Genomic DNA, 13,094 nt, shown 5'->3' on the forward strand with positions numbered 1-13,094 from the left:
GAGATGGAACAGTTAGTACACATTCGCGACAGAACGGCCTCTGAAGGAGTTTGTTGGGTGCAGGGAATGGGGCGTTTCAAAAGCAGCTCTAAGTTATTGGAATGATTAAGGGCTCTCTCCTTTTAGATAGCCCATGGACTGATGGTGTTCCCACTCCCTTGTAGCGGGGTCACCCTCTCGCAGCCAAAAATGCCAAGGCTCTGAATGCTTTCAGATTTCCAAAACCTTTTGTTTCAAAGATGAGATTTTATTGCTAAAAACATTGAACCATTATATTTACATTGATATGTTTTTTAGAAAGAATATTCAAGTAAACATCTCCAAATGTCACGATATCATCTACTTTATATCAACAAACGTTAAAAGTAATAAATAATTGGACACAAGGTTTTTACTCTTCTACACTCCTATAATGTATTGGAAAGTTGAGATTTCACTCTGTAATATCTTCACCTCAACTTTTTATAATCATTATTATTATTTTACAAAAAATATCTAGGCACATGGCAGTAAAGGCAGTTATTAGGATTCAGTGAATGGAAACCCAGGCTAGACTTGTTCGGAGCTCCTGATAGTTCTCAAAGTCAGCGGTCGGGACCCGCAGTGTGGAGTGCGAATATCCCTTTCCTCTGAGCTGAGCTTCTTTATGGTCCGTTAGTTCTCTCTCCACCCCCCCCCCCCCCCCAAAACCCTCCCCACCTCACCAAAAAAATCCACGATTTTCTGCAACTTTAAATCTCATTGTGTTATATAGGTACAAAGCTGGCGCTTCTTTAGAATGCGATATATAAAAATAGATTTCACTATAGGGCGCTGTTATACTATAGACCATCTGTATAAGGATTCACCCAGTCTGCATGAGAACATTTCTCCCTTTAACAGGAACACTTGCACTCGGAAATGACTGGGTATTGGACAGGTATCCACGTGCAGTACTTAGGCTTTGACCATCCTTGGCAATACCACCTTAAGAAAGTCTTGCTGATAGATTTGACAGGTTTACACAGCATCCCTTCGGGGAATGAACAGGACCTCTCGTTGTAACAGTTCCCTTCTTTAACAAACCGAGGCCAGAAACGGCCTCCCAGGTCCTTCCATGTGTACATCACCGGACAGTATGTGTAGGACCAAAGCCATTGCTGAAACTTCCTTCTGGCCTTTTTGCCCAGCTTCATTTTCCTCCCATAAGGGGTCTCAGACAAATCCAACCTCTTGATGTCGTTGGGCATGGCGCCCAAGGGTTTGAACCTGGAATTCGGGTCCCGAGACTGAGAGTCCTCCGGTTGGGGCAGAGTGATGGACATGAAGTTGGGATCGAAGTGACTGCCGAGCTTCTTCCGCAAAGTCCGTTCGTCCAGATCGTTGTCCTTGGGGTCGTTGTCTGGGTCCGGGTGTTCGATAATGTCCACCACGGGCAAACTGTCACTGGGGACGGGTCGGAGGTGTAGATAAGGCTGGCAGAGTCCGTGCTGTAGAAGCAGCATGCAGAAACAGCTTAACATATACTGTGGCAGCTCCATGTTTTAAACGGGCCAGTTCGCCGAGCCCAGAGGTTTATAAATAGGCAGCAAAGCGAGCAGACTGATACTTTTAATAGAACACACTGGGCTTTGAATGACGGGCACGTACAGGACGTGCTGAGGTTTAACTTTGCTGCCGGATTAAGCTGATGTCTCTCGCAGTCTCTCTCTCGCCTCCTTTCCCCTCCTGGCTTTTTCCACCGAATCCACCTCCGGGAAAGTGCAAAGCTCCAGAAAGCTGCCCTTTTTTTCCAGCTTCTTTACCCCAAAATTCACGTCGGGTTGCTGCCAGTCGCCATGGCAACGGCAGGACTCACTGCCACAAGTTGTCTAGACGGGATGACAGGAGCCGGAGCCCGGGAGAGAGCGGGACGGCTCCGGGAGAGAAGTCCAGCCCGGCCCAGGGCCGGCCCCGGAGGCTCCACTCCGGCACTGAGCTGGCGGTGCTGCCCAGGGGAGAGTCCGCCGCAATCGCAGTCTTGATCCCGGTGCTGATGCTGGTCCGGATCCCGGTCCCGGTGTTGCTACCGGAATCGCTTTCAGTGTTGATCCGGTCTCGTCCTGTCTCCGTCCTGTCCCCTGCTGCTCCCGCACTGCTGTCGAGCCTCAGGCTCCAGGTTAAATATCCCTGTCCCGGAGAATTCCCGGGGCCGGCTCCCCGCTCCTGATTGACACCTTTCCCCCCGCCCTCCGCCTGCCCCGACCCGCCACAGCCTCCAAACAGCTTAACCCGCACCCTCCCGTCACCCAGCCCCCCAACCCCGCACCCTCCCGTCACCCAGCCCCCCAACCCCGCACCCTCCCGTCACCCAGCCCCCCAACCCCGCACCCTCCCGTCACCCAGCCCCCCAACCCCGCACCCTCCCGTCACCCAGCCCCCCAACCCCGCACCCTCCCGTCACCCAGCCCCCCAACCCCGCACCCTCCCGTCACCCAGCCCCCCAACCCCGCACCCTCCCGTCACCCAGCCCCCCAACCCCGCACCCTCCCGTCACCCAGCCCCCCAACCCCGCACCCTCCCGTCACCCAGCCCCCCAACCCCGCACCCTCCCGTCACCCAACCCCCCAAACCCGCACCCTCCCGTCACCCAGCCCCCCAACCCCGCACCCTCCCTCAACTCCCTCCCCACCAACCCCCAACCCCGCACCCTCCCCCAACTCCCCCCCAACCCCGCACCCTCCCCCAACTCCCCCCAACCAACCCCCAACACCGCACACTCCCCCAACTCCCCCCCACAAACCCCCAACCCCGCACCCTCCCGTCACCCAGCCCCCCAACCCCGCACCCTCCCTCAACTCCCCCCCACCAACCCCCAAACCCGCACCCTCCCATCACCCAGCCCCCCAACACGCCACACCCCCCAACTCCCAAACCCCGCACCCCCCCAACCCCGCACCCTCCCGTCACCCAGCCCACCAACCCCCAAACCCACACCCTCCCGTCACCCAGCCCCGACCCCACACCCTCCCGTCACGCAGCCCCCCAACACCGCACCCTCCAGTCACCCAGCCCCCCAACCCCCAAACCCGCATCCCCCCCCAACTACCCCCCACCAACCCCCAACACCGCACCCTCCCCCAACTCCCCCCCACAAACCCCCAACCCCGCACCCTCCCGTCACCCAGCCCCCCAACCCCGCACCCTCCCTCAACTCCCCCCCACCAGCCCCCAACCCCGCACTCTCCCGTCACCCAGCCCCCCAACCCCCAACCCCGCACCCTCCCTCAACTCCCCCCCACCAACCCCCAAACCCGCACCCTCCCGTCACCCAGCCCCCCCAACACGCAACCCCCCCCAACTCCCAAACCCCGCACCCCCCCAACCCCGCACCCTCCCGTCACCCAGCCCACCAACCCCCAAACCCGCACCCTTCCGTCACCCAGCCCCAACCCCAACCCCACACCCTCCCGTCACGCAGCCCCCCAACACCGCACCCTCCCGTCACCCAGCCCCCCAACCCCCAAACCCGCATCCCCCCCAAACCCCCCCAACTACCCCCCACCAACCCCCAAACCCGCACCCTCCCGTCACTCAGCCCCCCAAACCCGCACCCTTCCATCACCCAGCCCCCCCAACCCCCGCACCCCGCCCCAACTCCCACCCCCCAACTCCCAAACCCCGCACCCCCCAACTCCCCCCCCACCAACCACCAAATCCACACCCTCCCCCCCCAAACCCACACCCTCCCATCACCCAGCCCGGATTGCCCCCCCCAAAACCCGCACCCCCCTCCCTCCAACTCCCAAACCCGCACCCTCCCGTCACCCAGCCCCCCAACTCCCAAACACGCACCCTCCCCCCCAACCCGCACCCTCCCTCCCCAACCCCACCCCCCCCCAACTCCCAAACCCGCACCCTCCTCCCCAACCCCCAAACCCGCACCCTCCCGTCACTCAGCCCCCCAAACCCGCACCCTTCCATCACCCAGCCCCCCCAACCCCCGCACCCCGCCCCAACTCCCACCCCCCAACTCCCAAACCCCGCACCCCCCCAACTCCCCCCCCACCAACCACCAAATCCACACCCTCCCCCCCCCCAAACCCACACCCTCCCGTCACCCAGCCCGGATTGCCCCCCCGAAAACCCGCACCCCCCTCCCTCCAACTCCCAAACCCGCACCCTCCCGTCACCCAGCCCCCCAACTCCCAAACACGCACCCTCCCCCCCAACCCGCACCCTCCCTCCCCAACCCCACCCCCCCCCCAACTCCCAAACCCGCACCCTCCCCCACCCCAACTCCCAAACCCGCACCCTCCTCCCCAACCCCCAAACCCGGACCCTCCCCCCCCCAACTCCCAAACCCGCACCCTCCCCCCCAACTCCCAAATCCGCACCCTCCCCCCCCAACTCCCAAACCCGCACCCTCCCCCCCCCAACTTCCAAACCCGCACCCTCCCCCCACCAACTCCCCCCCAACTCCCAAACCCGCACCCTCCCCCCCCCCAACTTCCAAACCCGCACCCCCCCACCAACTCCCCCCCAACACCCAAACCCGCACCCTCCCCCCCAAACCCGCACCCTCCCATCACCCAACCCGGATTGCCCCCCCTCCAACTCCCAAACCCGCACCCTCCCCCCCAACTCCCAAACCCGCACCCTCCCCCCCAACTCCCAAACCCGCACCCTCCCCCAACTCCCAAGCCCACCCCCCACCCCCAACTCCCAAACCTGCACCCCCCTCCAACTCCCCCCAACTCCCAAACCCCCCCTCCAACTCCCCCCCAACTGCCAAATCCGCACCCCCCCTCCAACTCCCAAACTCGCAACCCCCCATCTCCCAAACACGCACCCCCCATCCAACTACCCCCCCAACTCCCAAACCCACACCTTACCTCCCCCCACCCCGCCAACCCTCAAACACGCACCCTCCCGTCACCCCAACTCCGAGACCGCACTCTCCCACCACCCAAACTCCCAGACCGCACCCTCCCGTCAGCCAGTCCCGGATTGGCACCCTCCCACCACCCAAAATTCGCACCCTCCCACCACCCCAACTCCCAAAACCCCACCCTCCCACCACCCCAACGCCCAAACCCGCACCCTCCCACCCCCCCAAATCCCAAAACCCCACCCTCTCACCACCCCAACTCCCGAAGCCCCACCCTCCCACCACCCCAACTCCCAAACCCGCACCCTCCCACCACCCCAACTCCCAAATCCGCACCCTCCCACCCCCCGAACTCCCGAAACTCCACCCTACCTTCACCCGGCCCCAGATTGGCACCCTCCTACTACCCCAACTGCCAGACCCGCACCCTCCCGTCACCCCAACTCCAAGACCCGCACCCTCCCGTCACCCAAAGTCCCAAATCCGCACCCTCCCGTCAGCCAAACGCCCGGACCCGCACCCTCCCGTCACCCCAACTCCCTGGCCCGCACACTTCTGTCACCCCAACTCCCTGGCACGCACCCTCCCGTCACCCCAACTCTCAAACCCGCAGCCTCCCAGCACCCCAGCTCCCTGACCCGCACCCTCCCGTCACCCCAACTCTCAAACCCGCAGCCTCCCAGCACCCCAACTCCCTGACCCGCACCCTACCGTCACCCCAGCTCCCAAACCCGCACCCGCCCGTCACCCCAAATCCGCGACCCGCACCCTCCCGTCACCCCAACTCTCAAACCCGCAGCCTCCCAGCAACCCAACTCCCTGACCCGCACCTTCCCGTCACCCCAACTCTCAAACCCGCACCCTCCCACCACCCCAACTCCCTGACCCGCACCTTCCCGTCACCCCAACTCTCAAACCCGCACCCTCCCATCATCCCAACTCCCAGACCGCTCCCTCCCACCACCCCAACTCCCAGACCCGCACCCTCCCACCACCCCAACTCCCAGACCCGCACCCTCCCACCACACCAAATCCACGATCCGCACCTTCCCGTCAGCCCAACTCCCAAAGCCGCATCCTCCTGTCACCACAACTCCCAGTCCCGCACCCTCCCACCACCCGAACTCCCAAACCCGCACCCTCCCATCACCCCAACTCCCAAACCCGCACCCTCCCAACTCCCAAACCGTACCATCCCATCACCCCAACTCCCAGACCCGCCATGTCCCACCACCCCAACTCCCAGACCCGCACCCTCCCACCACCCCAACTCCCAAACCCGCACCTTCCCACCACCCCAACTCCCAGACCCGCACCCTTCCACCACCCCAACTCCCAGACCCGCACCCTCCCACCACCCCAACTCCCAGACCCGCACCCTTCGACCACCCCAACTCCCAGACCCGCACCCTCCCACCACACCAAATCCACGACCCGCACCTTCCCGTCACCCCAACTCCCAAAGCCGCACCCTCCTGTCACCCCATCCCCCGGTCCCGCACCCTCCCACCACCCGAACTCCCAAACACGCACCCTCCCACCACCCGAACTCCCAAACCCGCACCCTCCCATCACCCCAACTCCCAAACCGTACCATCCCATCACCCCAACTCCCAGATCCGCCATGTCCCACCACCCCAACTCCCAGACCCGCACCCTCCCACCACCCCAACTCCCAAACCCGCACCCTCCCACCACCCCAAATACCAGACCGTACCATCCCATCACCCCAACTCCAAGACCCGCACCCTCCCACCACCCCAACTCCCAGACCCGCACCCTTCCACCACCCCAACTCCCAGATCCGCACCCTCCCACCACCCCAACTCTCAGACCCGCACCTTCCCACCACCCCAACTCCCAGACCGCACCCACCCGTCACGCCAACTCCCAGACCGCACCCTCCCACCACCTTAACTCCGAGAACCGCACCCGCCCATCACCCCAACTCCCAAACCCGCTCTCTGCCATCTCCCCAACTCCCAGACCCGCACCCTCCTGACACCCCAACTCCCAGACCGCACCCTCCCACCACCTCAACTCCCAAACCTGCACCCTCCCACCACCCTAACTCCCAGACCCGCACCCTCCCATCACCCTAACTCGCACCCTCCCACCACCCTAACTCCCAGACCCGCACCCTCCCGTCACCCCAACTCCCAGTCCCGCACCCTCCCACCACCCGAACACTCAAACCCGCACCCTCCCATCACCCCAACTCCCAAACCCGCGCCCTCCCACCACCCCAACTCCCAAACCCGCACCCTCCCACCACCCCAACTCCCAAACCCGCACCCTCCCACCACCCCAACTCCCAAACCCGCACCCTCCCACCACCCCAACTCCCCGACCCGCACCTTCCCGTCAGCCCAACTCCCAAAGCCGCACTCTCCCGTCACCCCAACTCCCAGCCCGCACCCACCCACCATCCGAACTCCCAAACCCGCACCCTCCCATCACCCCAACTCCCAAACGCGCACCCTCCCACCACCCCAACTCCCAGACCCGCACCCTCCCATCACCCCAACTCCCAAACCCGCACCCTCCCACCACCCCAACTCCCAGACCCGCACCCTCCCATCACCCCAACTCCCAGACCCGCACCCTCCCGTCACCCCAACTCCCAAACCCGCACCCTCCCACCACACCAACTCCCAGACCGTACCATCCAATCACCCCAACTACCAGACCCGCACCCTCCCATCACCCCAACTCCCAGACCGTACCATCCGATCACCCCAACTACCAGACCCGCACCCTCCCATCACCCCAACTCCCAGACCCGCTCCCTCCCGTCACCCCAACTCCCCAAACCACACCCTCCCGTCAGCCCAACTGCCAGACTGCACCCTCCCACCACCCCAACCCCCAAACCCGCACCCTCCCGTCAGCCCAACACTAGGACCCGCACCCTCCCGTCAGCCCAACTCCGAAACCCGCACCTGCCCATCACCCCAACTTCCAGACCCGCACCCTCACGTCACCCAACTCCCAGACCCGCACCCTCCCACCACCCCAACTCCCAGACCGCACCCTCCCACAACCCCAACTCCCAGACACGTACCCTCCCATCACCCCAACTCACAGACCGCACCCTCCCACCACCCCAACTCCCAAACCCGCACCCTCCAGTCCCCCAACTCCCAAACCCACACCCTCCCACCTCCCTAATGCCCCACCCTCCTACCACCCCAGCTTCCAGACCCGCACCCTCCCAGCACCCCAACTCCGAAGCACGCACCCTCCCGTCACCCTAACTCCCAAATCCGCACTCTCTCACTGCCCAAACTCCCAAACCCGCTCCCTCCCGTCTCCCCAACTCCCAGACCCGCACCCGACCATCACCCAAACTCCCAGACCCGCACCCGACCATCACCCAAACTCCCAGACACGCACCCTCCCACCACCCCAGCTCCCAAACCCGCACCCTCCCACCACCCCAACTGCCAAACCCGCAATCTCCCGTCACCCCAACTCCCAATGCCCCACCCTCCCATCACCCCAACACCCAGACACGCACCTTCCCGTCACCCCAGCTCCCAGACCTGCTCCCTCCCGTCAACCCAACTCCCCAAACCACACCCTCCCATCACCCCAACACTAGGACCCGCACCCTCCCGTCACCCCAACTCCCAGACCGCACCCTCCCACCACCCCAACTCCCAAACCTGCACACTCCCGCCCCCCAACTACCTGACCCGCACCCTCCCACCACCCCAACTCCACGACCCGCACCCTCCCACCACACTATCTCCGAGACCCGACCCTCCCGTCACCCTAACTCCCAGACCCGCACCTTCCCGTCACCCCAACTCCCAAACACGTACCCTCCCACCACCCCAACTCCCAGACCGCTCCCTCCCACCACCCCAACTTCCAGACCCGCACCCTCCTGTCACCCCAACTCCCAGTCCCGCACCCTCCCACTACCCGAACCCGCACCCTCCCATCACCCCAACTCTCAAACCCGCCATGTCCCACCACCCCAACTCCCAAACCTGCACCCTCCCATCACCCCAACTCCCAAACCCGCCATGTCACACCACCCCTACTCCCAAACCCGCACCCTCCCACCTCACCCTCCCATCACCCCAACTCCCAGAACGCACCCTCCCACCACGTTAACCCCCAAACCCGCTCCCTCCCGTCACCCCAACTCCCAAACCCGCACACTCCCACCACCCCAACTCCCAGACCCGCATCCTCCCCTCACCCCAACTCCCAAACCCGCACCCTCACACCACCCCAACTCCCAGAGCCGCACACTCCCCTCACCCCAACTCCCAAACCCGCACCCTCCCACCACCCCAACTCCCAAACCCGCACACTCCCCTCACCCCAACTCCCAGATCCGCATCCTCCCATCACCCCAACTCCCAAACCCGCACCCTCCCACCACCCCAACCCGCACACTCCCGTCCCCCCAACTCCCAAACCCGCACCCTCCCACCACCCAAACTCCCAAACCGGCACCCTCCCACCACCCCAACTCCCAAACCCGCACCCTCCCATCACCCCTACTCCCAAACTCGCACCCTCCCACAACCCCAACTCCCAGACCGTACCATCCCATCACCCCAACTCCCAGACCCGCACCCTCCCATCACCCCAACTCCCAGACCCGCACCCTCCCACCACCCCAACTCCCAAACCCGCATCCTCCCATCACCCCAACTCCCAAATACGCTCCCTGCCATTACCCCAACTCCCAGACCCACACACTCACATCACCCCAACTCCCAAAACCGCACCCTCCAGTCACCCCAACTCCCAGTCCGTACCCTCCCACCACCCCAACACCCAGGCCCGCAACTTCCCGTCACCCCAGCTCCCCAAACCACACCCTCCCGTCACCCCAACTCCCAGACCCGCACCCTCCCACCACCCCAACTCCCAGACACGTACCCTCCCATCACCCCAACTCCCAGACCCGCAACCTCCCGTCGCTCCAAGTTCCAGACACGCACCCTCCCACCACCCCAACTCCCAGAACCGCACCCTCCCGTCACCCAAACACCCAGAACCGCACCCTCCCGTCACCCCAACTCCCAGAACCGCACCCTCCCGTCACCCCAACTCCCAGAACCGCACCCTCCCGTCACCCCAAATCCCAAACCCGCACCCTCCCGTCTCCCCAACTCCCAGACCCGCACCCTACCGTCACCCAAACTCCCAGACCCGCACCCTACCGTCACCCCAACACCCACACCCGCACCTGCCCACCACCGTAACTCCCAAGCATGCACCCTCCCACCACCCAAATTCCCAAAACCGCACCCTCCCACCACCCTAGCTCCCAAACCCGCACCCTCCCACCACCCCAACTTCCCGACCCGCATCCTCCCACCACCCTAACTCCCAGACCCGCACCCTCCCCTCACCCTAACCCCCAGACCCACACCCTCCCATCACATCAACTCCCAAACCCGCACCCTCCCACCACCCCAACTCCCAGACCGTACCATCCCCTCACCCCAACTCCCAAACCCGCACCCTCCCACCACCCCAACTCCCAGACCGTACCATCCCCTCACCCCAACTTCCCGACCCGCACCCTCCCACCACCCCAACTCCCAGACCGTACCATCCCATCACCCCAACTCCCAGAGCCGCACCCTCCCACCACCTCAACTCCCAGACCGCACCCACCCGTCACGCCAACTCCAAGACCCGTACCCTCCCACCACCCCAACTCCCAAACCCGCATCCTCCCGTCACCCCAACTCCCAAAACCGCACCCTCCAGTCACCCCAACTCCCAGACCCGTACCCTCCCGTCGCCCCAACTCCCAGACCCCCACCCTCCCATCACCCCAACTCCCCAAACCCCACCCTCCCATCACCAAAACACCCAGACACGCTCCCTCCCGTCACCCCAACTCCCCAAACCGCACCCTCCCGTCACCCCAACACTAGGACCCGCACCCTCCCGTCAGCCCAACTCCGAAACCCGCACCTGCCCATCACCCTAACTTCCAGACCTGCACCCTCCCGTCACCCCAACTCCCAGACCCGCACCCTCCCACCACCCCAACTCCCAGACCGCACCCTCCCACAAACCCAACTACCAGACACGTACACTCCCACAAACCCAACTCCCAGACCCGCACCCTCCCACCACCCCAACTCCCAGACTGCACACTCCCACAACCCCAACTCCCAGACACGTACCCTCCCGTCACCCCAACTCACAGACCGCACCCTCCCACCACCCCAACTCCCAAACCCGCACCCTCCAGTCCCCCAACTCCCAAACCCACACCCTCCCACCTCCCTAATGCCCCACCCTCCTACCACCCCAGCTTCCAGACCCGCACCCTCCCAGCACCCCAACTCCGAAGCACGCACCCTCCCGTCACCCTAACTCCCAAATCCGCACTCTCTCACTGCCCAAACTCCCAATGCCCCACTCTCCCACCACTCCAACTCCCAGACCCACACCGTCCCACCACCCCAACTCCCAGAACCGCACCCTCCCGTCACCCCAACACGCACCCTCCCGTCACCCCAACTTCCAGAACGCACCCTCCCACCACCCCAACTCCCAAACCCGCTCCCTCCCGTCTCCCCAACACCCAGACCCGCACCCTCCCATCACCCAAACTCCCAGACCCGCACCCGACCATCACCCAAACTCCCAGACACGCACCCTCCCACCACCCCAGCTCCCAAACCCGCACCCTCCCACCGCCCCAACTGCCAAACCCGCAATCTCCCGTCACCCCAACTCCCAATGCCCCACCCTCCCATCACCCCAACACCCAGACACGCACCTTCCCGTCACCCCAGCTCCCAGACCTGCTCCCTCCCGTCAACCCAACTCCCCAAACCACACCCTCCCATCACCCCAACACTAGGACCCGCACCCTCCCGTCACCCCAACTCCCAGACCGCACCCTCCCACCACCCCAACTCCCAAACCTGCACCCTCCCGCCCGCCAACTACCTGACCCGCACCCTCCCACCACCCCAACACCCCGACCCGCACCCTCCCACCACACTAACTCCGAGACCCGACCCTCCCGTCACCCTAACTCCCAGACCCGCACCCTCCCGTCACCCCAACTCCCAAACACGTACCCTCCCACCACCCCAACTCCCAGACCGCTCCCTCCCACCACCCCAACTTCCAGACCCGCAACCTCCCGTCACCCCAACTCCCCGACCCGCACCCTCCTGTCACCCCAACTCCCAGTCCCGCACCCTCCCACTACCCGAACCCCCAAACCCGCACCCTCCCATCACCCCAACTCTCAAACCCGCCATGTCCCACCACCCCAACTCCCAAACCTGCACCCTCCCATCACCCCAACTCCCAAACCCGCCATGTCACACCACCCCTACTCCCAAACCCGCACCCTCCCACCTCACCCTCCCATCACCCCAACTCCCAGAACGCACCCTCCCACCACGTTAACCCCCAAACCCGCACACTCCCACCACCCCAACTCCCAGACCCGCATCCTCCCCTCACCCCAACTCCCAAACCCGCACCCTCACACCACCCCAACTCCCAGAGCCGCACACTCCCCTCACCCCAACTCCCAAACCCGCACCCTCCCACCACCCCAACTCCCAAACCCGCACACTCCCCTCACCCCAACTCCCAGATCCGCATCCTCCCATCACCCCAACTCCCAAACCCGCACCCTCCCACCACCCCAACCCGCACACTCCCGTCCCCCCAACTCCCAAACCCGCACCCTCCCACCACCCAAACTCCCAAACCGGCACCCTCCCACCACCCCAACTCCCAAACCCGCACACTCCCCTCACCCCAACTCCCAGATCCGCATCCTCCCATCACCCCAACTCCCAAACCCGCACCCTCCCACCACCCCAACCCGCACACTCCCATCCCCCCAACTCCCAAACCCGCACCCTCCCACCACCCAAACTCCCAAACCGGCACCCTCCCACCACCCCAACTCCCAAACCCGCACCCTCCCATCACCCCTACTCCCAAACTCGCACCCTCCCACAACCCCAACTCCCAGACCCGCACCCTCCCATCACCCCAACTCCCAGACCCGCACCCTCCCATCACCCCAACTCCCAAACCCGCACCCTCCCACCACCCAAACTCCCAAACCGGCACCCTCCCACCACCCCAACTCCCAAACCCGCAACCTCCCATCACCCCTACTCCCAAACTCGCACCCTCCCACCACCCCAACTCCCAAACCCGCATCCTCCCATCACCCCAACTCCCAAATACGCACCCTGCCATTACCCCAACTCCCAGA

The 13,094-nt window shown here is 64.2% G+C and overlaps 1 protein-coding gene across 1 annotated transcript; it reads right to left on the reverse strand.

Annotated features, from left to right (window-relative positions):
- Nucleotides 1-704: 704 nt before the first annotated feature.
- Nucleotides 705-2,128, reverse strand: nog2 (noggin 2). The gene has a single exon (XM_072481305.1). It carries the CDS (start codon nucleotides 1,518-1,520, stop codon nucleotides 876-878), a length of 645 nt encoding a protein of 214 aa, XP_072337406.1. The 5' UTR covers nucleotides 1,521-2,128; the 3' UTR covers nucleotides 705-875.
- Between the last annotated feature and the right edge of the window lie 10,966 nt (nucleotides 2,129-13,094).

The sequence above is a fragment of the Scyliorhinus torazame genome, chromosome 17 (genome assembly GCF_047496885.1).
Source record: "Scyliorhinus torazame isolate Kashiwa2021f chromosome 17, sScyTor2.1, whole genome shotgun sequence".
Taxonomy (NCBI): Eukaryota; Metazoa; Chordata; class Chondrichthyes; order Carcharhiniformes; family Scyliorhinidae; genus Scyliorhinus; species Scyliorhinus torazame.

Coding starts and splice junctions, on each gene's coding strand:
- nog2 (XM_072481305.1), bottom strand. CDS start 1,520: ATGGAGCTGCCACAGTATATGTTAAGCTGTTTCTGCATGCTGCTTCTA.